Source organism: Paramormyrops kingsleyae, chromosome 9, assembly GCF_048594095.1.
Source record: "Paramormyrops kingsleyae isolate MSU_618 chromosome 9, PKINGS_0.4, whole genome shotgun sequence".
NCBI lineage: Eukaryota > Metazoa > Chordata > Actinopteri > Osteoglossiformes > Mormyridae > Paramormyrops > Paramormyrops kingsleyae.
In genome coordinates, this window is record NC_132805.1 from 4,427,874 (window position 1) to 4,455,561 (window position 27,688).

Here is a 27,688-nt window from a genome sequence, read left to right on the forward strand (position 1 = left end):
TGTTTGACTACCTTAGGCTTAACACATTATTTCTCGTGTCTTTTGGCTTAGTAACGTTAAAGCATAATGCCCACCTGGAAAGTCATTTTGACCTTAATTTGCCTTAACTGATCATGTCATTATTGTTGTTATTTTTGTTTTATTTATTTTGATCAAATTCTGATCTTGTGACGTTTTAACTGCCTGCGGTAAACAAATGGAATCGGCAGGGACTCCTTTGCACGTTACTTTTGATTTTAGTTGCAACAGATGCCACAGTGTGCAGGACACTTCGATTAAATTAAACTTTTCTTTTTCGTAATTAAGATGCGCATTAAGGTGTCAATTTTTTTTTCATAATGGATGATGAAATATTCTTAATCTGACTCTCAAACAACTTCTGAGTTTAAGGTATAATTTGAACAGGATATATTTTAGAAGTTCTCAAATGCTTGTTGAGTAATAGTCATGAAATTTGGATGTATGAATTTGTTTGAGGTAAATTTGGCATCTCTGTAGTAATGTTTATGTGGTTTGAGAACTGCAGTGCGCTTGACTGATATTAAGTGGGGTACAAACTAAACTATATAAAGAGGAAACTATATATAACAATGAATTACTACATGGGGAAAAAATCTTAACCTTAGTAAAATTTCTTTTCACTGTTTTACTATAAACCAATATCCTCTATTTAAAAATATATCAACACTTGTACTTGTGATTAAAAAATGCCCTGGCTACTCATAAATATGCTTGGTTAATTGTAAAACTTTTTATAAATAACATCCAGGTAGCAACTTTATATGAAATAATGTTAGCAAAATAGAATTTACAAAATTTATTTCTTTTCAAGGTGATTTTTTTTGCACATTTGTAATGGAAGAGCCCAAAGGTATCTTGCAGTTTTTTTCTTTCAGTGTGTAACAAATCACTGTCATAAAACCAGAAATTAATGTTCCTCTTATGAGGGAATATGTAAGTATTTTTGGGTGGACATTTTTTTTTCTCTTTAAACATTCAAATGCAGTGCTACCTTCTGTTACCGAGACGTACAAGTACACTACATAAGCATTTCCCATCACTTTTTTTTAATCACAGTTTTGTAGTTATAATGAAGATGGTACATAGTGCTCATAGATAGGAAAAGCCTGTTTTTGCAACAGCATAAAATAAATATCACAATACATCACATGGTGCGAACTGACAGGAGAGAGCTGGAGCGAAGCTGTAAGAAAATCGCATACTGAAGTAATTGTAGCACATCATGAAGCATCTGAAGGGAATCCTCATTTCCCATAAGAGACAGTCAAATTTCACTTCAATTCCTTAAAGCTTTTGAGAGTCAACCTTTAAACGCTTAGACGAGTCCATGTATCTGCTGGCTTTTGAATACCACAATTTTATGGTTGATTTAGTTTTAATTAATGTATACAATCATAATATCCATGCTCCCTACACAGAGAGCTTTAAAATCCCAGACTAGACCATAAGTGGCGATTCTATAGGAATTACAATACAAGCAGACAGATATATATCCCATCCTATGGAGCCAAAAAAGGCTTTGTTCAAAAACTGAGAAGGAAAAAAATCCCCTTAAGACCTTTAGTCCAAAATACAAATTGACAATAATACAAATTCTAATAAAATAATAAGTAAATGTACACAAGTCTCAGGATACAACTCATCACCCCTGTTTTGATTGGTCGGAAGCAAAATACTCCACAGTTGATCTGAGATGGCAGAATTGGAAAGTGACTGCTTGGAGTGGTCTTCATGGCAAATTTCCATGACTGACGGAAAGCCTGGACAAACCACATTAATCCAATCAATTACAATAAAGAATTACAGCGCCGTACTTTGGATAAAGTACATTAGTAGGAAAGACTAAAATTATACTTAAAAAATCTCTAGCATTTCAATCTTTGGCTACCATTATTAACATTTAATCTAGGTATGCAACCAAGGGCGTTTTATATAAACTTATAAGAATAATGTAAAGGAATCATAAAACACTGTAATAAATCAGCTACAAAAAATATTTTAAATTGAGTTTAAAACACTGAAATATAATTCTTATAATATGCTTATGGTAACTTTTCCAATAAATCTTTTACCCTAAATACAAGTAAATGCAGCATGCTTAATATTTGATAAATGCTACGTTTGTCTCAATACTTTAATAATATAAACACCACTGGCCACAATAAGGTGAAAGTCTTTGATAAATTCAGAGGGGGAGAAATCTTTCAGTAACCGCCAGCTGTGGCATTAAAATCTACATCACACTTTCTGTGTTCCACCTGCTTTGCAAACATTCTTCTCTACAGGAGCGATTCCGCGTCTTACAGGCCATTTACAAACCTGCCTGGTCTCACATCACAATTAGATGCTGTATTTTACAGTGCAATAATGATCAACGGATGTGGCAACAGAGTTGTATGCTATGTAATGTACAGACGTTCTTTACTATGGATGTTTTAGTACCTTAAAAACCACTCATTTAATAGCCTTATTTAAAAGCTATACATTGTAATATTGAATATATCAGGCTCTTTTTGTATAATTCCTAATCTGAAGTAGCATTGCAATAATGTAAAAATGGAAAGGAGTATTCTACTATATATATATATTTCCAGTAAAACAATAGTGTATGTATGTAAAATCAGACTTTATTTTTATTTGTTAAAAATAGTACTTAGGGTAAATAGAGTACCATAAAGTACCAAACTGTATTTTGTAGAGATTGGTTGGTTCAGTTTTACAGACATTTTGCTTACTTATTCATTGTTACTTCGTGATCTTGTATTTTTAATAGCCATTTCTTAAATGGTTCTAATATATACAATGTATGTGTGTGTGTGTATATATATATATATATATATATATATATATATGTATATATATATATATATATATATGTATATATATATACGACCCACAACCTTAACATTTAGACGAGTCTAAATGTTAAGGTTGTGGTGCAAATTTAGGAGTAATGCATATAAATCTGTAAAAGGTCCCCCCAACCAGTCATTCGCAAAATGAGGTTTGGTAATTGTCATTACTTATTCTGCTTTAAAGTAGTTATATTGTTTAAGAGGTAATAATTGCCTTGATGCAATCCTGATCTATGCATCAAAGTAATCTTTAGTCCCACTATACAAACTTAAACTTGAATGCCTCGCCCTGTGCTTAATAAAACACATTTGAATTTGTTTATTGCTTTTTGATATAAAGAACCTAAATAAATTAAAGCAGTAATTTTAATGGGATTTCATAAATATATAAAAATAACATTTTATTTAATATTTTTCTAAACATGGGTCAAAATATAATACGGAAACACGATTCTTAAATATCTTAACTGGCGATTTCGTTTTATTCAGAAGTGCGAGCAAACCAAGCAGTGTTGTCCCAATGACTTTCATCGCCCAATCACAGAACTGTTTCCTGCTAGGCCTTTGGCTTCAGGTGATGCTGTGTGTTTAATCAGTCAGATTAGCTGTTCACTCTGCCAGTGGTCTGAAGGTAATTAGAAGGTTACCTGTGACTGTGCAAAAATTAAAAGTATGTATGAAAAACACGCAGACACCTTTCATGCATATATTGGCAGAAATGAGAATGAGTCTAGTACATTTACCCTAATCCAGAAGAACAAAGTTACCGCCCCTGTAGGGGACTTTTCTCGTACCATGTACTCGAGAGCCTGCATATTATGGTGTGTCTGCAAAGCCTAATGAAGTCGCTATTTCATTAGCTTGCTAATCAGTCTCGACTCCAACCCAGTTCAGCGTATGTCTCCTCACGTGGAATAACGCAGAGTGAATTCTAGAACTTCTGTAACGGCGTCAACCGCGAACTCGTAGGTTCCTATTCACTGTCAGCGGTTGGTTCCTAAAATAATAAGGTGCATTTTAGATTTCTTGTTCAGTCAGAAAGTCAAAATTAAATCTCAGATTCTGCCCCTCCTAGCTGTTCGCAGATTTCATTTCCTTCATTTATATGAGTCAGCGGCACTCAACTTTGGCTGTCGTTCACTAATCGGTTTGTAGTTTTAATGTGTTTTATTTTTTTAATCCAGCAGTGATTACAAATATGTAAGAGTGATTTAGCATTTGTTTTAGCAGAATCAGCCTTAAAGTACTGCAGCAAAAAGAAAAACTTGAATTTGTTATTGAAATGCAGTGCCAGATTTACTCTTAAATCCTGCTGATGACTAAAGTTCAAAGAAAAATGCAGTTTTGTGCCTGATGTGTTCAATGTACTTGATACCACTCTTCTGTATGAAAAAAAAATGGGAATATTTTAAAACAGACATTTACCTATGGTAGATGTGTGTCTTTTTTTCAGAAGTGCAGAATTGATATAATTAATTATTTAGAGAATGAGCAGGATATTTGTTTTTCAGTCTTCCTTCCTACTGGCCTGTTTCAGCCGGGTCACCACGAGCGTATTTTGGTTGACGATGCGATTGTGTTACAGTGTCATGCACCAGCTCACAGAATCTCCAAAGGGTCTGCATGAGCCCTTCAACAAAAACAAAATCCGTTTGGCTCACCCCCCCCCACCTCTTTTTTTTTTTTTTAATTCCTGCAAGCGACTGTCGCTAAGAAAAATATGCTCGTTTCTGAATCGACAGCAGCCTGAATGCCCCCCTTCCCCATATCTCCCAGCTGGCTAGCAGGCGAGCAGAGGGTGTGTAATTTGATTCAACATGAATGGTGGCTGAACAGGGCGTCTCCGGGGCGTCTCCAAGGCGTCCCTGTCAATTAGAATCGTCCGATTCATGTCAGAGCTCACGGCTAGACTGCCATTGGCTCAGGCCGCTTGCATCACAGCAGTGGCTTTGAGAGCCGGCTGCACAAGGCTGACACGGTACACCGGGAGACCAAACGGAAACTTCTGTCCACACTTGTTCTATCCTTTTGTCCGAACTTCCAGGAAAGTCAGAATTTAGATTGTTTTGTTACCTAATTATAGCTAATTGGGTTATTTTTCCCCCCTTTGTATTTCATCAGTTATTACTTCATTTAAAGGAAATAGTTTTGGGAATGTTCAAAAAGTTGCATCCGTAGAAAAAAAAGACTTTAAGAAGACTTTCAAAAGGGCGAGATTTCCCTGATTTCCCCCCCTTAGCTGTGAACAGTTGTTTTCTTTCTCTGAATCGTCTGCATCATGGGACAAAGGAGGCCTTACTACCCCTTTGGGATCAGCCCTGAGCAACAACAGAGGGAGGGGTCCTGCTTGCCCCCAGCCCCCCCACCCGCCAGCCTCCTGTGCCTGTGCAAGAGGGGGGAGAGGGGTGGCTACCATTGACCTACTGTGGAATACATTTGCACCCCCAGGACGGACCCCTCTCCCATTTCCCGTTCCCCTTGACGGCATCAGGTCCCCCCACCCCCCCCGCCGCCAACCCCCCTGCAGTCTGCACCTGGACTCGGTCGTTTCGCCGCTCATCAATTATTCATGGAGTGGACCGTGTCCAGACCCTGCTGGGCTCCGGATCGCAGACAATATGGGCTCTGCTAGCGGTAACGCATTGTTGCCATTGTGGCATTCAGTATAAACTGTGCAGCGTGTGATCGAGCACTAGGTGAAAGAGATTCTCCAAAAAATACGGGGGGGGGGGGGGAGGGGGGCGTCCATTTGAACTTGGGGGTCGCATGTTGAACTTGCAATGCGACACCTGCTGTATAAGGACCGTAGCAGAAATCTCCAATCGTCAGCAGGTGTTTTGGTCCTGGGGAGTTCTGCTGCATCACTGGGGATTCAGGAAAGAGTTCTGGGAGGTGTGTTTGGATAATGTTTCTGCTCTGGGACGGAAAGCTCGTTTAAGCAGACCCTCTGAAGACCCTACGAAGGCTGACTGTCAATGGCTGTTTCCCCAATTCCACTAATTAATGCTCATTTTCTATCGGCAGATTGTATACTTTTACTGTGTGTGTTTTTCCGGGTGTTTTTGTTGGGGGGGGGGATATAATATTTAGTGTCAGTTGTGTAAAAAAAAAAACACATGGGAGAGGTCACTGAAGAACACCCCCTGGACCCTCATGGACGTTCTTTGTCATAAACCAAATGGCTACTCAACACCAGGGAAACGCACATCATCGTGTTAACGAGCCTCGGTAAGCCTAGAGCTCGTGATTTCCTCTAATTGCAAACTGACAAGGCTGTCAGCCATTTGCCCCTGACAGTTGCCGTTCTCCGTAGAACAAAACCCGCCAACCCGCCAGATCGCCGGGGCGGGTCGTATCACCCAAGACGCTGCCACTCACTCTGCACCTGCGGCCTCCACTGCGCCTTTTAGAGCCACTTCATAATAAAACAAAAGCAAACAAAAAAAAGTTACGAATTTCACATTCTCTTCCCCAATAATGTTTCAACAAAAATCAGCAGCACCAAAAAAAATAACAAAAAACAAACGAAAGATAAAAAACCTACAAGAAATGCTAAGTACTATTGTTTTGTTATAAACAAAATTTTATAAAATATATATTTAAAAAATGTATTTCATATACTTTTTGTAAACCAAGCAGTGCCTTGCTAAAATATCTGCTTGCTCAATTTTATATTTTCTGGAATAAAATCATACTTAATTATAATAACCATAGAAAAACACATCGATAAAAAGGATGATTAAAAAGCAGGATGCAGAAAAGACGCGCTTTAGGAAAATATCCGGATGGCCTGCGTGACCAGGGTGTGGCAGACAGGGCACTCCGGGTGGCTGAGCTCGCAGATGCGGATGGCGCATTCCATGCAGAAGAGGTTGTGGCCGCAGGGCACCAGCGCAGCCGTCACCTTGCTCTCGAAGCAGGTCATGCAGTCCCGGGCGGCGGCGGGCGGCGAGTCTGGCACGGGCAGGCGGCCGGAGAAGGCGGGGCTCGCCGAGATGGGCTCGCTGTGGGCGCGGCGCGCCTGGGCGTGGGACAGCCCCCCACAGGACTCGGGGAGGCTTGGCGAGAGCCTGGTTAAGGGCAGAGGCAGGCCGCCAAAGCTTTTGGAACGCTGTTGGGCGTAATATGCCACCTGCTTAGGGTAGTCGGGGTCTCCCCAACACTGGGCTTCCTCCGAGGCAAAAAACGGGCACGGCTTCTCGCCGGGGTTGGCAAAGTCGCTTTTGCCATACATGCCTCCACCTCCCCCATTCCCGAGTGCGTCCGGAAAGTTCTGGCGGTAGCTGCTGGTGAGAGGCTTGCGCTGCCCCCCCCCGGGGCCCCACACCTGCTGCAGCCGGCTCTCGAGGCCGCCGTTACCGCCGCTGCCGTCGGGTCCCAGGCAGTCGTTCTCGTTGTTGAGGTCGTGCAGGCCGCCCGTGCGGAAGGCGATGTGAGCCTCGATCTCCTCGCGGGCCCGCTCAGCGTTACCGGGCGAGCCGGTGATCTCGAAGACGGGGTCACGGTCGCGGCTCGGCGTGACGATGTAGGTGCAGGTCTGCTGCTGGATGCGCTTGATGGTGGAGCCCTTGGGTCCCACAACCAGCCCCACCACGCGGTACGGCACCCGGACCTGGATGGTGGTCTGGCCGGGCAGGGGTGTGGGCGGGGAAGCGCTGAAGGACACGCCCAGCTTGTTGCGCGAGGCCCGGAGCATGGAGAAGTGCTCAGCAGCGGAGATGATCTCGCGTCGGGCCAATGCCACGTCTTCTTTACGGCCCGTGATGAGGAAGACGGGCTCTTCCCCGCGCACCGGGGTCTTGATGTAGGTGTTGGTCTTGGCACGCAGGGCTTTGATCTTGCAACCTGCGAAAGAGAGAGACAAGAGATGTTGTAATGGAATCCGGCTCAAGATCTTTGCGTTTTTTTGGAAGCGGGAGCCTTGAGAGATACTAGGCAGGAACATCATTCGGTAACAGGATCAGAGGACCTGGCGGAGATTCTGTCCTAAATCTGTCCATCATCTCATCATATATAAAATTTTTCATAACCCCCTGACACAATTTAGCACCCTCATCAAAATTTCGGTTCATTATAACCTTAATTTTCAGATAAGGTAGGAGACACTTAATATGTGAAAACTGGGTGTTAATGAAAATAATATTTTATTACACAAATAACAGTCAAACCCAATATTTCATAATCTACTGACAGTAATAATGACATTTTAAAGATCACACTAATAATGATATGTGGTTTATTTTGTTCTGTATTTACAGTGTCATTTTGGAATACTGTGACTTACTATTCAAGTCTATTCAAATTTAAAGTTTTGATGGTCTGTTTTAGGCTTCATCAGCTGTGAAATCCACTGATTGTTATTACATTACCTAATAACTACAGCCCCTTGGACATTTTTTGTAAGGTTGCTTTGTTACATTGTCTCTTTCACACCCACAGTCAGAATGCCTTTCCATGTACCTTCATAATCTGTTATTATATAAGTGTTCGAAGAAGAATATGTTATGATACTCAGTTTGGAGTAATTTGGGAGAAGCTGACTGAAATGCTGCTTGGCCGAAAGGTGTAAAACATCAGCACACCATTAGTAACAACAGAGCACCAGCATTGAGAGAAATGTAACCAGTAATCAAGGGAGTAACATTTTTTTACTTCGTGCCTATAGAGTGGAGATTCAAAGTAACATTGTTTCCCATTGTGGGGCGTCACAGTGCCGGTCTGCATGTGCTTAAGCAGAAAAGCTATAATGATCATCACAAAGACCTGAATAACTGCCCTGCCGTCCCAGTTTGTCCTGCAACCAGCCTGACAAGCATGCTGGGCTTAAACTTTCTGTCGAGCAAACGTAGGCAGGTAGCTGGCTTCACATGAATTACACATCATATATCTTGGGTCACGATGTAAACAAAACGCTGGTGTGTATCTGTTTTGGCAGTCGACTCTGTGTCCTCTTCTAGCCTTGACCCTACATTTCGGTCAAAATGTCCATGAAGAAAGTGATAATTATTGCTCACAATGGGGATACAGCCCATGACACTCAGTGTATCTCCTTTCATACCCCCCCCCCCCCCACCAAAAACTGCATGATAATGAGGGCAAAGAAACAAGCCCAATTCATGTAGATTACTGCTACAGGATGAAATACTGCTTTGGTTTACTGATATACAGATTGGTGTTCCGTTTTATGTGTGTATTTTCACAGTATGGGCTACTGTGTGCTTACTCTGTACCTATACAGTACATAATGCAAAAACTATTAGCCAAAGACTGCAGCTTTACTTTTTAGAAATAGCTGTTTAAACATGATTATAGTGTCACATGTCACTATATTCATATGCTGTTTTGACAACAGAAAAAAAAACTTTTTTTTTTAGTCATTGAATCATTTTTGGCTATTCGTGGTAACACCCTTAGAAAAATTGGACAGGACTCCAGTTAATTTATTCTAAGGCACTGTCATGGACAGCCCCAGTCATGTTTAAAAGTATTGTGTGTGTTCATTGAAAAAAATACAAGTATTTGCATTTGTTTGACTCTGTAATTATTTTTCCAGAAAATGTACTACCAGGAGCATCACTAGGGGGGGGGGGGTCTGATTTTAATGAAAATGAATGAGAACAGACTATTTAAACTAATCAGTGTATATTTATTTGAAGAGGGATGAAACAGCCCTAGTAACGGTCCTGTGTGCAAGTCATACAAAGTGGGTACCTGTGCAGTGATTTAAAAATTCTTTGGATCAATTGATCAATATATATATATATATATATATATATATATATATATATATATATATATATATATATATATATATATATATATATATATATATATATATATGCTATTTCAATTACTGTGTATTATATAAACCGAACAATAGTTTCAGTTTAATTGTTATCTTAAAAAAATACATTGATTTGCTTGCCTTGTTGGGAGTAAACATGCAGTTTGCGCACATATTCCTTCAACACATTTCTACTGTTCAAACCAGCTGGATTCTAAGGTAAACGCCTTGTATAGTGTGACAGAGAGAGTCCTCAAGGAAACAATAAGACACAAGCCATCTTTCGCAGTAACGCCACGGCCAAAGCGCGCTTAACTCGATGACAACCGCGGCATTTAGGGAGCCGAATGTGAGAAAGGCGCTAAAAGGCACGGCGATACGGAGCTCCCCCGGAATCCCGCAAATCAGCACTTCTCCGTCGCCGCGGTTTGTGGTTCCACCCCACGGCCGTCTGCTGTTACTCCATTAAAATTCAAGCTTACACTTCGGAGGAACCTGACAATAAGTGCTGCGCAGGGAGGTGTGACAAAAAGCGACAAAAAGAGGGGAAGTCTTCAACAGTCGGTGTTTTATTTTCGAGCCAGTTAATGAACAGATCCATTCTCCTGTGAAAGAACCCATAGCTGGTTGACAGTTGGGTAGTGGGAGGCAGGGGGGCATGCCGTCGCATTGAATGACTGGGTGTGACACCCTTTGAATATAGCAACCGTCAGCCCCCACCCCTTCATTACCTCTCTTTTCTCCATAAGGCCACGGTAAAAACCTGTCAACAATGGTCATCCATCCGAACTCAACTACAAAGCAGTGTTTGCCCCACTTTACTTTTTAGGGGTCAGTCTCAAAAATATTACCAATAATCCTGCTTTGTGCCTGTGAAATGAACCTTCTGGCAGGCTTAAGGCATTTCTGCGGTCTAAGTTGTGTAGGAGTGCCATACAAGTTCAGTTTAAGTGGGCAAAGGAGTGTTAAGCAAAATAATGCGATCGCTAGGCATTCACTTCACCAGCAGAGTAGTCTGAGAAGTCATACGTCCAGTTAACAGACATATCGGAGGAGCATCAGCTGACAAGCGCCCCCGACACACCACCCCCAGCCCTTTGTCAGACAGTGGCTGACAGTTGCTATCAAATACACTTTGATCAAACACGTCGATTTTGATCACTTGCAACCACCAATGCACTTAAACACGAGTTGCGGACTCGTTGAGCGGCAGCACATGCACGCTATTGTCCGAAAGTCACTGAGGCAAGGTGAACACAATGAAAGCTCCGCAGAGGCACAGCGACGAACAAGTTTCCAACGCCGATAGTTTTCGAAAAGTGTTAAAAAGCCGCCGCCGGTGACAGCGCCGTGCGGGACCGTGGTCACTGATAACGTTTCACGGTCGCATCTTTTGGGTCGGCGGCGGCACTCGGAGCGCTCGCGAAGTGTCGCGCGCAGGCATGACAAAAGGACGCGTGGAGCGCTGGAAGCCGCGCGCGCTGAGACAGCAGCGCACCGCTTCCACACCAAGGGCTGGTAAAAAGCACGGCGAGCTTTAATCTGCACGCAAATGCCAGACATTCTCTTTAATTCCTTTAGCGATGTTTGTTTGTGCACAACTAAATCACTACGGCTCCGGTAAGAGTGCGTCTCAGAGGAATTGAACAAACGAAACAAAAAAACCACTCCCTTTTCTGTAATAAATAGCATCAGACAAGTCAAGACTCACGAGTGATGTAAAGAAAACTATCAGAACATCTAAATACGAGATTTACGTGAAGTTTAAATTGAAATTTCAACGTTGTCATTACCTTGTCTCCCCACTATTTCGGCCACATGTTCAGAACTGGGGACAGGGACGCATTCGGTTATATTACTGCCGCGTCCTTTAGTTTCAGCAGTAGAGCCGTCATACAAGGCACACAACTTGTTTTTTCCTTGCAGAAGCCCATTGTCACCGCCACCTCCTCCAACGCTGTTGATGTGGTTGTTGTGGTGGTTATTGTTGTTGTTACTCCGGTCTTGTGTTCCTGATGCAGGAGCCCCACCGCCGTCCTCGGTCTCCCCTAGACCCAGCAGAGACAACTGGCCCAGCGCGACTCTCAAAGCACGGGAGTCATCTTCGTCGTCGTCGGGCGGCACAAGAAGCCCTTCACTTCCGAAGCCGGAGCCGGCTAGATCAGCGCCGTAGCCCCCATTTTTCTCCATGATCCCTGCTAGAACCAGCAGGCTAGGCATGGCTAACAAAAGAGTATGAGACAAAGACAGGGAAAGAGACTGGAGCAACAGCACCAGTGCCGCCTCCCCGGCCCCTCCTTCCTCCGATTCCCCCTTTCCAGTAGTCCCTCCCATGAACCAGCCCCTTCTTTCCACCCGCTACCCTTCTCTTTCTCTATCCGTTCAGGGCAATCGGGACGTAAGACTGTCTGCACGACGAGGGGCTAAGGCAATGTTTTGCTCCACCCCGTCTGGTTCCTATCGTCCCCTCCTCGCTTAGACATGTGAGCCGCCTTCTTCAGCACCACAGACTGTAATGTTCCCAAAACACTAGGTAACGGCAAAATTTTGCGCTTCATTTTTCATGCTTCGGTTTTTCCAATTTAAAAAAAGATTGCGTTTTGCGTTGCAGATTTTGCTCATTTGGAATTTCATAAAATACAGTCATCTAAAAATGTAAAAAAAATAATTTGGTAAACATGAAGGGGGTGGCAAGTGTTTTTCTCCGTGTGGACTTGGATGTGGATGCGGAAGTGCGCTGGATTTGGAAACCAAGTTTTCTTCGTTGTAGATGCCTGCCACGCTAACACCGACTCCATAACGATCCCGGCTGACTGTTCGACTAAACATTAATGGACTTGGGTCGTTCTGATGATCCACGTGAATTGTTTTTAATTTTCTCTGTTTACTTTAGATTATTATATTCGGCAAGCATTTGATCCTGATTGGTAAAAGGCATCCAAATAATTAACACACGCTTGCAGATATTTTAATGGGCCGTGTTAGTGGTGCTGGAAACGTGTCTGGGGGTAATAGCGCCGGGTCCCGCCCACCTCGGTAGCCGTGCGGAGGTTGCGGCGGGTCGCCGTTATGCGGAGATGCGAGCGGGACCGCAAAGACGGGAAGGGAGGAGGGGGGTGCGGTACCATTGCAGCAGTAGGCTACTTATTTATTCTTAAAATAATGTTAATAAGCACACGTAATATTCACGTCGTGACCGATCAGCCTCCAGCCTGGTATGAAGAAGTGTTTCTAGTTTCTATAGTAAACGTGGATACCAGCGTTTTTGGAAGAACACGAACATTTCATACAAACCGATAAACGTTTCGTAATGTAGCACGCTCCCAAGAATCTTAATGTGTTGCATATCATATTCCAATTTCAGCTAACGATATATCCAGCAAAGTGCAACGTAAGCAACACAACATGCAAAAAGGTAATAATAATTTATCATTCTTTTCAGAGCATGAGTAACTACATAAGTTATTTTTGAGCAGTGTATTATTTGGTAGATCAAATAAAAAAGAACAGTATTGTTGCGCACCAGCAGAAAGTAATTTGTAAGATGTACAGTAACAGGCTATGCATACCATGTGGGTGCGCGGTGGGGGGGGGGGGGGGGGGGGGGGGCATCAGTACTGTAAATGAGCACTGTGCCCGTTTTTTTTCTTTTGGAAAGAGGCTGCCGTTCGTTTAATCAACAACCAGCCACGTTTTGAGAAGACTTCTTTCGATGAGTCCGGCAGAGTGGGTAAGGATTGGATTTGGTGATTTAGTGGAATTTTCTCGTACTGAACGATTCTGTAATGGTTCTTTTACCGCCTGTACCGATTTCAGATATACATGTATTTTTCTTACTGAAGGAGCTTTGAATAATTGGGTTACAGCAACATCCTACCCACTATTTCCCATGATCAAGTTGATCATTTTAAGCATTTCTCTAGTCCAATGACAGCTGAACTCTGGCCTGTTCTGTTCTACTTCGGTTAAAGGTCCAGACTATAAAAGGTAATTAAATATATTTAAAGCTGAACTTGCTTGCCAATATACATATTTTCTCCTCTGAAGATGTTGGAGAAAGTGAAAATTATATATTTTTTTCTTCTGGGAAACACCCAGAGACATAAATATATAATTTGCGAATGTGTGTAATGTAAATACAAATGCAGAAAGTCAATTAACACATTAATCAGACGAGCCATATTATTCTATGGACCAAATACCCCCTCTTTTTTTAAATATATGATTTCTTTTTACCGCTCTCGGGTTTAAAACAAAGAAACTAAGGCTATGGCTAGCATCCCCAATGTTGTCCCATAACTCTGGGGTTGAGGGGTTGATACTTGCCGCCGCTGTGTGAGAGGCCCTGCAGGTGCTTGGGTTTCCCGCCACAGTCCATAGACATGCACCTTGGCCGTAACGTACGAGCTCGCTGTGCCCTGTGATGGACTGGCAGCCAGTGCTGGGTGTTTCCCCGTCTCGTGCCCTACGCCGCCTGGGATGTGCTCCAGGCCTCCGCTGTGACGCTGGACCGGCTTAGTGGTTTGAAGATGGATGGACGGGCAGCATTCCTATTTACACCGGGTTCGAAATGAAGAAAAGCAGACGCCACGGAAAAGAGCATCAGGCCGACTGTTGTTATCGTTAAACCCATTAGGATGTTTACATGATAACGGACAGGTGGCTTTTCGTCGCATTTAAGCACGTCTCATGCAATGGGGCAAATAGCTTCATTGCATTTCAGTACTTCAGAGTCTCAGTAGCCTGAGCATCATAACGGTTTTTTTGTGCGTCGGATCTGTTATGAAATTCTATTAAAAAAGAAATAAAAATTTATGAAATGGTTGGTTTCACTTTAAATGCATAACAAACAATTGAAATGCATCTATATTTGGCCTGACTTCAAAATTGTGGTTGAACAGTCAGGACTTTTTTTTTTTTTTTTTTACATAAATTTGGGTTCATGACTAGCAGAGTGGTGTATGTGTGCTCTTAGCTGAAATTGGTTTTGCAAAGCTCTTTAGCTTTCACATTATCACATAAAACTGCTGAAGGAAAGGCGAATTAGCATGAGCAGTTCTAACAGCATGCCTCCATACCTTGTTACGCCATTGCCTCATAACTGTACTCTATAACATTGCTTTTTGCCTCGTAACTGTACTCTATAACATTGCTTTTTGAAGGTTATTTGTGTTAAAACTGATGTGCTGAAGTGCAGGGAAAAATGTCCTCTTCAAAGTACCAGAAATCCATTTTTCTCTTAATGATGAAGTTAGCTATTGCTGAATCACGTTGCATTTGTGGAGTTCTTGTAGATTGACCATCTACTTAATCTTTTTAGTAGCGTCTTTTTGAGCATTTATATGTTTTATTCCAAAATTTTGTGTATAACATGCAGCCTTGTTTGGCTGCTGAGTCCAGCATAACATTTTTAAATCTGTAATGTTTACTCGTTAAAATATATTTCATTCACACCGATTGGTGGGTATCGGTTGGCGGATGACGTCACAGAGTGGCCAGTTCAGGTGTACATGATCATTGTCTAGACTCATTCCCTGGGCATTAATTAGGGTGGGGTTCCCCTGCATGTAGCTGGCGTGTACCAGGGAATCGGAGCTGGGTACGGCAGAGTTAACCCTTTCTGCATCCACCAGCCATGATGACTGAGGGATGAGGTTGGGAGCCTTAAGGATGATGGAGGTGGCCCCAGGGCAGGCTCTGGAACAGAGCCAGGTTCATAGCCACAGACTGCCCAAGAGGTCATGTCCCTCTGCTAATGGTATCAGCAAAGAGCCTCGCACCAATCAATGAAGAGTATAGATAATGGATAATGTTACCTCCTCCACCCCAATTCGTTTGTGTGTTTCAGGCCTATTTATGAATGTCCTTTTATCTTTCCTTGTCTTTTTTCCCCCCTTTTTCTAGCTTTCCATTAATCTGACCATCTGTTTGTGAGGGGGTACATCCTGTTAGCATACATCTGTCGTGGATGTTTGACTGACGACACCCAGTGCAGATCCGTCACTCGCCTGCCTGTTTTGCATTGTTGCCTTTGCACGGTTGGTATGTAGAAGAGCGTCATCCTAGTTTTCATACATAGAGTCACTAGGTTAGCGATGGTCCCACAGTGACAATAATGATAAAAATGTGTATGTTCATGGGTTCCTTAAGTTCAGAGGGATGACTTAAGCCTCCTAGTACAATTACTCGAATAATGTCTCCTAATATCTTGCTGGCATGGACATGATATTTCTGCTTCCCCAAAATCGTGGAGGCTGCTTGGTGAAGGAGGTGTTAGCAGAGAGGGTGCAATGCAGTCACTACTCCTAGGACACCATCCATGTCTCAACCGTCCCACATTTTTACTTCTTTCTTACTTCATCAAATAATCTTTTTTTTTTTCTTTTTCTTAAACGTGCTTTTTATACATTAATTTCAATGACTGTAGAAATTGGGTCGGTGCTATATGACCAAAATTTCATATCCCGATAAGATATATATGTCATGACTACACCTCATATTTGTGTGGTTTTTTTTTTACTTCAGATCAGCTGCTGTACGAATTGGACGAAAATCGCAAATAAAAAGGTCACAAAAAGTCCCATGATCCACAGAAAGATAAGTGAGCCACAAATACGCAACCCCCATTTCAGGTGTACAAATCGCCATGTATTTTTGGGGATATTATTTTATGCAATACAAACAAAACAGACATATTTGTGGATAGTGATATATTTGTGATTTTTTTTCTACAGATCAGTCTCGGTAAGCAAATACTTTCCCGCTACTAATAATTGTTCTGTGTCCATTTAAAGTACAAAAGATAGAATTAGTGGACTAATAAGTATGAAGCTAAACGATAGACATGTCCAGTTAAGTGTGCTTTAAGCATTAAACTATGGGGGACAATGCACTCCATCTAACTTTTCTATACGTTTTTATTAATTGTGTCCATTCACCACCAGTTCCAGTAAACAAGAAAGCTAGGCTATTGCACGAACAAACATTGAAATATTAATTAAAATTAACTGAATGTTCAGTTAACTTTACCGCGGTGTCATAGTGAAGGTTTAAAGCTGAAACCACTTTCGGATATAGGCCTCCCTAGTATTCCCACTTGATGATGTAGGCTATGTATGGAAACGACAATCTATACCGAAATACTCCAGTAAGCGGGTTCGAGTTTAAACCTTAACTCCAACACCGCCTTAAAGTTAGCTTTATTTGCAGTTGTTTGACTGTAGTATTGTTTTAATCTTTGTGATATATTTCAATGTTTGTGTGTGTGCACTTTACGTTCAATAGCCCAGCTGCAATGTGCAAAACACGTTTCATTTACACAAATCTTTCCGCCTTTTGTGGATATGATTTTACACGACACAGGTTTAAAAAAACATATCGTCGTGGACATTTGTGGATCATGGTACATATTTGTGGATTGTCTTCTGTGGGTTAATTCCATTAATATAATCCAATAAAAACGTCCATACAAGTGCCACACTGCAACACATTGAAGATCATGCAAATAAGATTTGTTTTGCCCTAAACAGTGTATTTAGCAACACCACGAAATAAACGACGAAACGATAGACGTTTTTATTTCGCCATCCGATATATATCGTAATATCGCGCACTCCTAGTACAAATTAATATAGGCCTATCTAGAAAACATTGGGATGATAACGATGATTCTTATTGTTGTTGTTGATATACCATGTTCTCTGGCGGGAGAACATTTTAAAACAAATTTGAGGAAGCACTTCTTTACACAGCGTGTAGTCAGAGTATGGAATAGTCTTCCTGCTAGTGTAGTGGAAGCTAAAACCCTGGGTTCCTTTAAATCAGAGCTAGATAATATTTTAACAACTCTGAGCTATTAGTTCTCCCCAAACGAGCTTGATGGGCCGAATGGCCCCCTCTCGTTTGTAAATTTCTTAAGTCCTGAACAGTTTCAGTCACCAACTGAATCATTTCCCTGTTGCCCAAGCATGAGACAGAGGATGGAACTCCTGGATTTCTCTTGGAATATGGTTACTTGTCCACTTTTTTTAATGCTTATGCTGCTCATTGCCTGTTCCTGTTTATATTATGTTCTGGTATATCTGGTGTCTGAAATATAACAGTATTTTATCCACAATATATGGTTTCTCGTCCCCAGGGGATGTTGTGGAATTTACTGTAAGGCTTTTTCCTTTGTGAATAAGAACAGCTTTGTATCCTGAAATACCTTAGCCAATGCAGATTTCATAAAATCTTCTACTATTTTTCTGTGCACCTAAACACCGAAGGAAGGGTGTATAAAGGATTTCCAGCTTTTACCAGAAGTCAGGCATAAATGGCTTCAAAGAAAAAACTATGTTCTGTTCATTTCCTTGTTGTTGTTGATATTGTTATTTTTGTTTCCCTAAATAGCAAAACAAACTTAAATAATAGTCTTTGTGCCTGATGTTTCGGTAATGGAAGCTGTGTGAGTGAGTGAACTGGAGCTGTACACAAATACGGCCGCTAGTATTTAAGGAAGGGACAGACACTAATTGAAGCCATTGCCCCACCCTAATTGAAAGGTAGTCGAGAAAAAGAAACTGGAGAAGCCCCTGCCTGCCATGGTTTTTTCCCCCCCTTTTATTCAGCAGATGTGATTCGACGCACATCCACACAGTCACGCACAAACAAGTGCTCGGAAGCAACGAGGAGTGCGACTGCCCGCTGGGAATTGGAGTCAGGTGCTTATGACTTCATGGCTTTTCTTAGCTATTAGGTCATTCCTCACCCTCCCTCTACAGCACTGAGAGTTGCTAATAACCCATCCGTCACAGATGAGGCGGTAAACACCCAGCCGCACACCTTGCGGGTGAGTCACAGTCTCAGCTTACGGCTCTACCTGGCTATCTGTTCCTCACAAAGGCATTCTGATTGGTTAAAAACCAGATTCAACCAAGAGGCAACTGAGTAAATGTTTTTTTTAATGCTCATTGTGAAATGTTGTTAATTTACTTAATTGATGGATAATTGATGTTGCGTTTGTCACCGAGAGGGAAACTGTTGATTTACTCCTCTGCAGTGACTAACGTACTATTATGTAAACATCAAAGATAATGGTTCATAGGCAGGACATCACCAAGAAAATATCAAATGCCTAAGTTAGACACTGGAGCTAAAAGACCCTCAGTGGCCATCTTACAGAATTACATTGTTGAAAAAAAACACGTCGATTTAAACTACTAAAAAATATCAGGCGTTCTTGATATTTAAAAAAAAACAGCATTATCAGTTAAATTGGATAGCTGTAATGAAGATTGTTGAATGTGTGCCAGAAATGATACTTCAGCAATGATTCTTGATGAGGGGGAGGGTGTTTGTGTTGGATGGATGATTTTTTCCTCTCTTTGGAGTGTTCTCGCCTGTCAAATAATGAAGTACTTATAAGTATTGAGTGTCAGTGCCGGATCATGCAAGTATGTTTTTGTGTTCTGAAGAATAGACATATGTAAAGTGGGGGTTTAAAAAAGAATTTATTTTTATTTTTGAAAATTTATTTAAATTACCTTATTTGCTGCATCGACCATATCTATATTCATTGCATTTGAATTAATTATCAAAAGATTAAAAAGTGTGATTTTTTTTTTTACATACAGAAATGTATTCATGTTAATTATTGACATTTTAACTAATCCGATAATCAAATTAAAATTACACTTGAATTGTTTGTACTTGAATAGTTTTGCTGCTGCCGTGTACTGCATTTCCGATTCAAGATGAACAACAATGCGAGGCCGTGTGCAGCTTCTTCCACGAGGTGTCGCTGTTGGCACATTCGTTAGAGTATTGTAAAGAATTCCGTGAACTTAGTTCCCCTGGCACGTTTTATCTACAGGCTTCACAATGCCCGCACTATGACAATATTATTCGTTTTTTTATTATTTGTTTCGGGTATATACATTATGCCTTTCAGTATGGCAAGGTTAACTTTAATGCAATTAAAGCATGTAATCTGACATGTAATATTTCTTACTATAATCACTTTGCTGTCATCATTATTATAAACGTTTTATTTTCTTAAACTAAAATAGAATCATTCTAGGAGTAAAAATGTACATGCTGTATCTGTGATTGTGTTGATGAGCTGTGTTGCTTTAGTTATGTTTTTCTCTTAAGCCCTCTATCGAACTTCTTTAGTCTTCAGAAAAAGACATGTTTTATATGTAATATACTTTTCCTGTGTATGATATGTCATATTTTTAATGTGCCACATGATGGCGATGTTGAACTTCCATAAAATGACCATACACTAACCCCCAGACAATGCCAAACTGTAAGCTGTCAAAAGCATACTTAAAATATGCATTAAATATATCACATTTTATCTGCTAATTGTCCAGTTAGTTAAACGTCCGGGTAACAAACATACTCAGAAGAAGGATTGTGTAGTTTGAACTGAACACTTGAGCATCTAACAAGATGGCTGCTGTACTTTTTTTTTTTCTTTTTTAATAATGCTAGAAATCCAGAAAGTATTTAATTTCAGTGACAATGGATCAATGGGACGTTCTCATAACAGAAAACTGCAGTTTATTTAGCTAAATCTGAAGATATCCACGGATTAAACTAGCTACTGGAGTAAAGTTTAAAACACTGTTTTATTGTGTGGATTCTGCCACAGGGTTATTAAGAGAAGTGCCTGCCAAGCACATTCAACAGGAAAAAAATTGGAAAAGCCTTGTACAGTCAACAGAAAAAACCTTTGGTCTGTCATTTTGGTTTATGGTTTTCTTCTGACTTTCAAGATATGCTGTCCGTAGACCCTTCTCGGCTGTGCACCATTTCTGTTGATCTGTTGTAATACATTATGCATCAAAGTCTGAGTAGTGTTGGCAGTCTTCATTTCTCTAGCTCTTATCTGCAGAAGCTTTACAACAAATCTCAAGGAATTCAAAGAAATGTAATGCGAGCCATTCACAAATCGGCATCAAGTCCTTTTCTAAATTTTTCACACTTCATAGGCTATTTAACCTAAAATTTATACTTTAAGCAAATGAGTGTCTTTGACTCGCATTGGAAGGTAATGCAGTTGAACATTTTGTCGATTCCTGAATGAATGCATTAGATAAACTGAGTTCTGTTATTCCTTTGAATGCAGTATAATTTAAAAGTAAATATATAGTATCATTTTTCCACTCAATGTCTCCCCCCTCTCTCAGGGAAAGATTGAATGTTCAGAAGTATATAGAACAAGACCATTTTTTAAATAGTATTTTAAATGATAGACTGGCCGTGTCTCGCCAGAATCCATTATGATGGCACCATAATGAAATGGATAGAAAATGACTCATGACTGAGGATATGGATTACTTGAAAAGGCACGGAGTAACACACGCAAACGCGATACCTTCCTCTCTTGCACCCTCTTACGGCAGTATTACAGGAGTTAGTCATCTCTCCGGCTGCCCAGCCCCTTGGCAGTCATCCACTGTGGGGGGGAGGGGGGATTTTAACCGACTAAAGACCTGTAGCTTGGAAAGATGGAAAGGAAAGAATGTAGCTGGAAAGGGGGAATATATTATAGTGGACAGATGAGAGTGAGAGATGGAGCTGATTTGTCCCAGTAGTTACTGGTATTTTTACTCTGGATAAAGAGACCCACTGAGAAAATTATACTTTTGCCCTAAAAGTAAGAGTAATATATGTTTAATTGTTTGCTTCACAAAATCATATAGATGAGTATTAGTGCAAGTAGAAGCTACTGGCATATTCTTGGCAAATAGTGTTTTTAATATCTGTACAGTGCCCTTCTATGTAGGGGTGTGGTGTGTAGCTCAGCAGGTTAGGTCACTGTGCCTATGATCAGAAGGTCCCTGGTTCAAATCCCATGTTCAGCATGGTAATGTCACCATGGAGCCCCCAGTTAGGTCACTGTGCCTATGATCAGAAGGTCCCTGGTTCAAATCCCATGTTCAGCATGGTAATGTCACCATGGAGCCCCCAGTTAGGTCACTGTGCCTATGATCAGAAGGTCCCTGGTTCAAATCCCATGTTCAGCATGGTAATGTCACCATGGAGCCCCCAGTTAGGTCACTGTGATTATGATCAGAAGGTCCCTGGTTCAAATCCCATGTTCAGCATCGTAATGTCACCATGGAGCCCCCAGTTAGGTCACTGTGCCTATGATCAGAAGGTCCCTGGTTCGAATCCCATGTTCAGCATCGTAATGTCACCATGGAGCCCCCAGTTAGGTCATTGTAATGTCACCATGGAGCCCCCAGTTAGGTCACTGTGCCTATGATCAGAAGGTCCCTGGTTCGAATCCCATGTTCACCATCCTAATGTCACCATGGAGCCCTTGAACAAGGCTTCCAATCCCGTTTGTATGGCGCTTTGGTTAAGGGTATCTGCTACATAAGGGTAAAGGTAAAGGTATCTGCTACATAAGTAAAATTTGTCCCAAATAGGGTCTTTGGGAGGCCTTGGAGGCTAGCATAGGTAACAAGGCAGGGATGTTAGTGCATTGCAGGGCAAATATATGCACATTTGTATAGATAACTTTGAGAGACAATAAGCCCCAGCAGGGAAATTCATCAAACTCCATGCCTTTGGTTTGCAGGTGGAGTATTGAGAGTCCCATGTGACACTACAAGAACGAACTCCACACAGAAGAAAAGGGGCAGAGCTGAGATGAACAGAAAGGCTGCTACCTGCTGCATAACCATGTCTCTCTCGTACCATATTCCATGTTATCGGGACCGCAGGGAAGTGCCTGATTGGGCAGCTTGTATTTATTCATTAAATAACTGTGCAAATAATGATATGTGAACTTCTATGCTTGGTCATGTGATAATATCAGTAACCAATTGATTATGAAATTTATTTTCATTTTATAGCTGGGAAAATGTAATCAATCTATAACAACATTACATACAAAAAATTCCATATGGATTTAAACATAATACTGTATGACTCATTCACTCACTCGAGTACTGGAGTACTGATGAAGGTTAGAACTAACTGTGGGTTGAAGAAGACCTGAAGTCTAACCTATTTTTGGAAGGAAGGAGCTGTATGTTTCACTTTCAGGTTTTGTTTTCAGTTTTGTTTTCGGAATTTGTGATTATATGTCTTGTCTTTTTTTACTTATATGAAATCAGCACATTACTCTCTTATGTCTGCAGTTTTTCTCAAAATGAATATAAAACAAATGCCCCAAAACTGAACTGAATAAATAAATATTATACATCTAAGAAATCCATGGCAACGTGTTCCCAAGGTATTTGCTTCATTGATACATAAAGACTGGTTACAATGATTTGGCAGATTTTATATTTTACTTCATAAGCATTCCATTTTTTTCCACCAGAATTAAAATGATTTAAAAAATATTGTAAGATTAAAAAATGTAATTAACTTGTCTGTGCACAGATATTGATGATTGGATGTTAGCATAAAAATGTACAAAGATTTCGTTAATATTTTAATTTAAAATTGTTTCCACTGTGCACTCACAGTAGATTAATAAAATTCAGCAGAGGAGCAAGCCTTCCAAAAAACTTCATAATCTTTTTAATATTACAAGTAAACGATTACTTTAAAATATGTATTTATTAATGCGGTTTAGAAGTTAGTGTATATTGTAAAGCGTTTACTGAACTTATCTGTTATGTTAGTATTTACAGCTGGGGCATTTCTGGATATAAGGTTGTACTGGGGCACAAAGAATTAAGGAGATTACAGCCTCTGCTCGCCAGTCATACGGGACAGATTATGTATATGGCAAACAACCTGATTAACGTAAAAATTTATCAGTTTTATGTGCATATTTTACCGAAGAAGCAGAGCTGAATTTCCCATAATACATATACAGACTGGCGCGCACCGACGGACAAACCCCCCTGCTAATTGTATTGAACTTAAATCGGTGGAATCATATTGTGGTGTTCATGGTGGTTTACTGGAGGTGGTGTAGTCGTGGCCGAGTGGTTAAGGCGATGGACTAGAAATCCATTGGGGTCTCCCCGCGCAGGTTCGAATCCTGCCGACTACGTTGCTAAATTTTTGCGTGCCAGTAGTGAGTGGGTCTCTCTAGCAGCCCATGCCTTTTAAAAGAATTTCACAACATATATAAGACAACACGCCTTTGTTTGTGAACCTTATACTGAAGTAGGCCCAATGTGACAAATTGAACTTGAAACTTGGTTGTTTTGCTGCTTGTGCATTTACCCTACAGACGCATAACCCGTCCGGTGTGTAAAAAAAATTCTGCGTGGCCTGTGGCTCAGAAGAACAATGATTTTTCGGACGTTTTTTTCCTGGATAAAACCCCATTACCTTCCCATCCGCCTGTTACGTTGTTCCGTCTGGAGCAGACACTGCTTCACACACCGTTATGCGCTTCTCGGGACAAATTCATGCTTTTGTCTGTGAAGACTGTTCTTACTTGAGGCTCCTTGATTGTATTGTATAGCCTCGTTTGTGTTAATGACATGAAAGTGTCAGCAGTGATACAAACTCACAATGAACAGCAGATTTATCTCCTCGGAGCAGGTGTGTCCTTTTCAAATATATGAACAATCTTTGCAGTGTATTTGCAGTGTGAGTAATCCTGATTAGCTTCAATGAAAAGAACTTCATTCAAGTATTTTTTTTTTCTTCCTTCCATACAAATGTTTCGTAACTGGAAAATTGAGAAAAGGGAAATGCAAAATATACAAAACTGTTCAAAGGCTTAATGATTTAATGCTAATTGAATAACTACAGTATTTGAGCTATTCTAATGTCTTGTAACAGTATATCCAGCCCATCTGTTGTCTAAATAACTGTAAATATATGCTTGCAAAGTTATCCACCACCTACACGAGTAGGGTCTATATTCAAAGAAGATTCTTTTTTTTCCCCTGTTGCCTTGCATACTTAAAATACTTATCTGAGAGGTTGGAACTAACAGCCGAGTTAAACAGTACAGCAAGTCGGAAAGCGATTGAGCAATACCAGGGACCTGATTCAAAAAGCAAGATTTCATGCTTAGCTGGATAACTTGTCGGATTTAATTTACTCCAATTTAATTGGCCTTTATCTTTGTTCACTTTCGTTTAGCCTAGACTACCTTAAATCCGTCAAGCAAGAAATACTGCTTTCTGAAACAGGCCCCAGTTCTACCCAGGTTAATTGTTAGCTATTGTTAGCAATATCAGTTGATAACAACACATTACAACGTGTTTTGCATATAAAAACACTATAGTAACACATCCGCTGATAAAGGGCACAGCCATCTTGAAAGTTGGGGTTCAAGGTTGCATAGATTCCTAAGACTTCCCGAGTAGGAAGATTAATCTCAATGCCAAGAATACAAAGACCACACATGTGGTCTTGGCAAGACTGATCTTGCTAACTTGCTTTCCAAGAACAAACTTGGAGCGCAATGAATCATGGGATTGGTCTTGTTCGGCGAGGACGCAACCGATGTATCCTTGACATTTGGGGTGGAGCAAGACCAACATCCCGGGATTTTTACCATCCTTTGTGCTTGTGTTCTTAGTATTGGAACTGGTCTTTGGCAGTGGAAGACTAGGAACTCTGAATTTCCAAGTTATGAATTGAAATGGAACACAGCATAAGCTGCTAATGTTTTGCACACGGCTCTTTGAAAGACCTTCAGGGGACTTTGCCGCAGCCTTTTTCACTGTCCTCGCCCCGTTCCTCACGTCACACTTCACACGCCTTTGAACATGCTTCCCAAAACACTCCAGTACCCAAAAACGTCCCTCCTCTTCAGATATGTGCTAACAATCCCCCTCACATGCCTTCGTGTTCCTCCTTCCTCATATAAACGTGGCTGAACTTTCCTTGAAGCATAACTGCACTGAATGTGCCTCTGTCTTGATGACCAGCCATATTTTACAGGCCTCTGACTCTCAGTTTCCATAGTTTAATTTAATTAGTCTCCACTCACAGGCATAGTTCCACTACAATTCAAATCAGCTCTAGTAACCCTATTACTTTGAAATCCTACGCTAAACCCTCTACACATCTGCAGTTTATCATTCAGTATCTCTCATAAAAACCTGTGCACTGTTGGCTCTAATCTCTAGTACAGCATAACCAGCTGGGCTATTAATATTGTTTCTTTTATTCAGTCACTTCTTTCATGTATTGATTCAGAACTTGTTTTTCTGTCTTTCATACTGTTACAATTCACTGCCCTCCTTCAGACTGGTAATATCCCAGTTCTCCTCCACGCCCTCACAGAACGCCACTCCTGTGTAAACTCACCTGCCAACTCGCATCAAATCTGTTATGGTAGCAGATTCTCTGCTCCTCCTGGCCCCTCCTGAACCACCTCCAAGGATCAGTCCTTGGACCTCTGCCTGCCTTCTCACTATATACTTGCTTCCTCAACTGCTGCTGCCCTCTATTAGCATTTCTTGCTGCATCTAAGCTATAGAAATGTCTGCATTTAAGGTCCTTCACATAATTCTCGCATGTCCAGATATGTTGTTGCTCATATCTGCTCAGGTCCTTAATCCTACAGTATTTACAAAAGCAGCCCCTGCCTCTGCAGTAGTTCTACTGAACCATTTGTCCAAACCCTGATCCCGTGCAGACCTGACTATTCTGCCTGTTATCCACATCTCCTTCCACCTACTATATGCCCCCACACTTAACATTCTGCCTTACACCGGATCTCCATTACAGGGTGAGTTTAGTTCAAGTCTTTACCAGCCATTCATCGCACCTTTATCTGACCCTTGCTTTCACTGCGTGACCTTCGCTTGCATTCCTCTATGAACTCTTTCCCCCTTACTTGGTAGAGCTCTCATGATACCCTAACCCTACTCCTGCTACCTGCCCACATGCCTATGATCCCCCCCCCCCCCACCTCTTAGCCTGAGTTACCCGCAGAGAGCATAACTATAGCCTCAGTTATCCATAGGTGAAAACTTAATGCCACCCTTAAAATATCAGACTAAAACTGTAGGATAAGCATGATCTGATTCCAGTTCAGCCTGGAAGAAATGCTGCAGAACAATAGGAGGTCTGTGTTCTGGAATGCCTGACATAGCAGGAGACAGACTCAGAGTGACAGCCTTTCGGTGACACTCCTGACACAGAACCCAGAGGTATGTCATCCACAGCCTGACACGATTCATGCTCCCTGACCACAGCTGACCTCAGCCATAAGATACCTAATTCTGCGCATGATTCTAACCTACTGGAACTGATGGAAACTAACCTGAGGAAAGGCTGCATCCCTTCTGCCAATCCGCTATAGTCCCGAGTAAAATTACATTTGTCTTGATTGTAAATAAGAATGGAAAACAGAACATAGGTGAAGGATAAGGGCAGTTTTTTTGTTCTTTACTCAGTTTTTTTGGTAGGAGGGAAGGTTTTGAAATTTTTTTATTACATTTTGATGTGACTATATGTAATGTTTCTGCAAGGACAAAAACAAAAAGGGAAAGTTTTTTCACCTGGTGTCTACTACCTTGTGAAGAAATGCTGGGTTTTAGCCAGTGTTCCCTTCTGCTTATGATAATCATAGTGACTGACACTGTAACTGGGAACGGTGGTCTCTGGTTTTTACTTTTGACAGAGAAAAAAGAGAAAAAGAAAGTCAGCCACAGCAAAATTTTTATCCCTCAATAACTGGCACTTACTGTCTTTCCAGGCAAATCTGACTCCTCCCTTTCCCCCCTCCCTCCCTCGCTCACTCACTCTCTCTCTCCTCTCTCTCTCTCTCTCTCTCGCTCCCTCTCCTCTCGATCTCTCCAGAAATACATGGGAAAGACTGAACGGCAGCCAGTGTGGAACCGGAGCCAAAGACGGAGGGAGTCCTCGCTGAGCACAGCAGCCTGCGAAATCCTATGACTGCACAGAGGCAGTGAAATTCCCCAGAGCCTATCTTCTCCAAGAAAGTCTGTCTCATCTCTGCAGGGGACCTTCACTCCAGGGCACAAGCAAGGTAAACCGACACCTGCTCTTTAAATCTGATCTCCGTTAACCTCCTTCCCAAGTTGTTAAAAATAATTCTCCTCATCCCTAGCGGATCTGTGAGTTGAACTGT

The 27,688-nt window shown here is 41.3% G+C and overlaps 2 protein-coding genes and 1 non-coding gene across 3 annotated transcripts in view; 2 read left to right on the plus strand and 1 right to left on the minus strand.

Annotated features, from left to right (window-relative positions):
* LOC111838402 (lamin-A) overlaps positions 1-27,688 on the plus strand; it is a 57,359-nt gene that overhangs the window by 7,823 nt on the left and 21,848 nt on the right. Inside the window, exon 4 of the mRNA XM_023801343.2 lies at positions 27,397-27,586. The gene's annotated coding sequence lies outside the window, so the exon portion shown is untranslated. The remainder of the gene's footprint in view (positions 1-27,396; positions 27,587-27,688) is intronic.
* On the minus strand, positions 2,907-11,999 carry mex3a (mex-3 RNA binding family member A). Its single transcript, XM_023801345.2, has 2 exons — positions 11,454-11,999; positions 2,907-7,721 (listed from the first exon to the last, which is right to left on the minus strand). The coding sequence occupies exons 1-2, from the start codon at positions 11,992-11,994 to the stop codon at positions 6,646-6,648; spliced, it is 1,617 nt and encodes a 538-aa protein (XP_023657113.1). The 5' UTR covers positions 11,995-11,999; the 3' UTR covers positions 2,907-6,645.
* On the plus strand, positions 23,590-23,671 carry trnas-aga (transfer RNA serine (anticodon AGA)). The gene has a single exon. It is a non-coding gene; the product is annotated as a tRNA-Ser (tRNA).